Genomic DNA, 1,864 nt, shown 5'->3' on the forward strand with positions numbered 1-1,864 from the left:
GTCCAAAACAACTTTTTATTATAAAAAAAAAAGTAAAACTTTTTATTTTACAATTAAAAGGTCTTTGCTTAAAATCTCCCAATGCGTAGAGCAACCCGTCTGCTGGCAGTCATTTCTGAGGCTGTCTCAACCTCCAAAGAGACAGTATGTGGGTGAAAATTGATTTATTGTACTCGCTACAGATTGTATTGCTCCCTCTCTTGTTTAACTTTTCAAGACATAGGGGGGTCCATTTACTAAAGCCTTGGATGGAGATAAAGTGGACGGAGTTAAAGTCCCAACCAACCAGCTCCTAACGATCATTTTTTAAACCCAGCCTGTAACATGACAGTTAGGAGCTGATTGGCTGGAACTTGATCTCCGTCCACTTTATCTTCATCCAAGGCTTAGTAAATAGACCCCATAAAGAGGCATAAATCCTTACAAGGCCTTTCAAATACACTTTTACAGTTACAATATACATGACTTTATTAAAATAATGTTTATAAAATAATTCACCAAAGTTTTAATTGTTTTCTACAATAGAACTATTGTCTTTCCTTCCTCATGAGATGTTCCCTGGAATTCATGTATGGTCTGAACACTATGATGAAACATTTAGGCAGGAACATACAGATCACCAGAGCCCAACTGGAAGCCAAGATGGCAAATATCTCCATGGCCACCGTGTATTTACCCTGAGCACTGAGGGAGGCCGGGATAAAGGACACCCAGACACTGAGGAAGGCCAGCATGCTGAAGGTAATAAACTGGGCCTCATTGAAGCTGTCAGGAAGTCTCCGAGCCAGGAAGGCAACAATGAAACTAATGGTGGCCAGAAGAAAGAGGTAACCCAACATGGTCCAGAAGGCAATGGGAGAACCCTCATCACACTCAACAATGATGAGTCCAGGGTTAGTTTCAGTGTTATATTGTGGGAATGGAGAAGCTGTGGACATCCAAGTGATGCACAAGATGAGTTGTAACAGGAAACAGGTAATAATAATCATGTAGGACACTTGGGGGCTCATCCATCTCCTCACATTGCTGCCTGGTCTAGTGGCCATAAAGGCAAACACCACCAGGATAGTCTTAGCCAAAATGCTTGAGATGCACAAAGTGAAGGCCAGACCAAACAGTACTTGACGCAGGAGACACTTCTGGTGGTGGGGGTAACCTATAAATACTAAAGAGCACAGGAAGCAGAGACACAGAGACATCAGTAGAAGACAACTTAGAGAGTAATTATTGGCTTTCACTATAGGTGTTTGTCTATGCAGGATGAAAAGTCTCAAAATAATAGCAGGAATAAGTGAGGATATTATGCTGACTGCAGCTAAAATTGCTCCTAATGCATCTTCATAGGAAAGAAACTCCATGGATTTTGGGAGACATCTGGATTTCTCATTATTTGGCCACTGATCCCATGGACACCTCAAGCAATTAATTGCATCTGCAAGATAGAAAAATATGTTTATGTTACACGTCTTCATGTCATTAATGTGTTGTGTGATGTTGAAAATAAACATTCTGAATACATTTATAATGTTGATTTCCTACACCTACTAAAACTAAGAAAACATTGTTATTAAAACTTTATGCAATTTTGAATAATTATTTTATTTATTTATTTATTTAGTTAGTTAGTTAGTTAGTTAGTTAGTTAGTTATTAACTTTCTTTTTACATTTTATGTTTGAATAGCTTGTAGCGAGAGGGAGTGTTAGTATAGGAGTGCACTACTGCACAGTCTCCAACATGGCTTCTTAGGGGATGATGTTACGTTCCTGATGCTCAGAACTAGAGAGATGTTGCGTAGTGAGTCCAGAGCACCAGGACGTGACGCTGAAATAAGGGGTGGTACGGAAATAGCCCCTAGCACCCTA

General features: G+C 39.7%; 1 protein-coding gene across 1 annotated transcript; it reads right to left on the reverse strand.

Moving 5' to 3' along the window:
- Positions 1-527: 527 nt before the first annotated feature.
- Positions 528-1,508, reverse strand: LOC134934184 (vomeronasal type-2 receptor 26-like). Its single transcript, XM_063929676.1, has one exon. It carries the CDS (start codon positions 1,506-1,508, stop codon positions 528-530), a length of 981 nt encoding a protein of 326 aa, XP_063785746.1.
- Between the last annotated feature and the right edge of the window lie 356 nt (positions 1,509-1,864).

This window comes from Pseudophryne corroboree, chromosome 6 (assembly GCF_028390025.1).
Source record: "Pseudophryne corroboree isolate aPseCor3 chromosome 6, aPseCor3.hap2, whole genome shotgun sequence".
NCBI lineage: Eukaryota > Metazoa > Chordata > Amphibia > Anura > Myobatrachidae > Pseudophryne > Pseudophryne corroboree.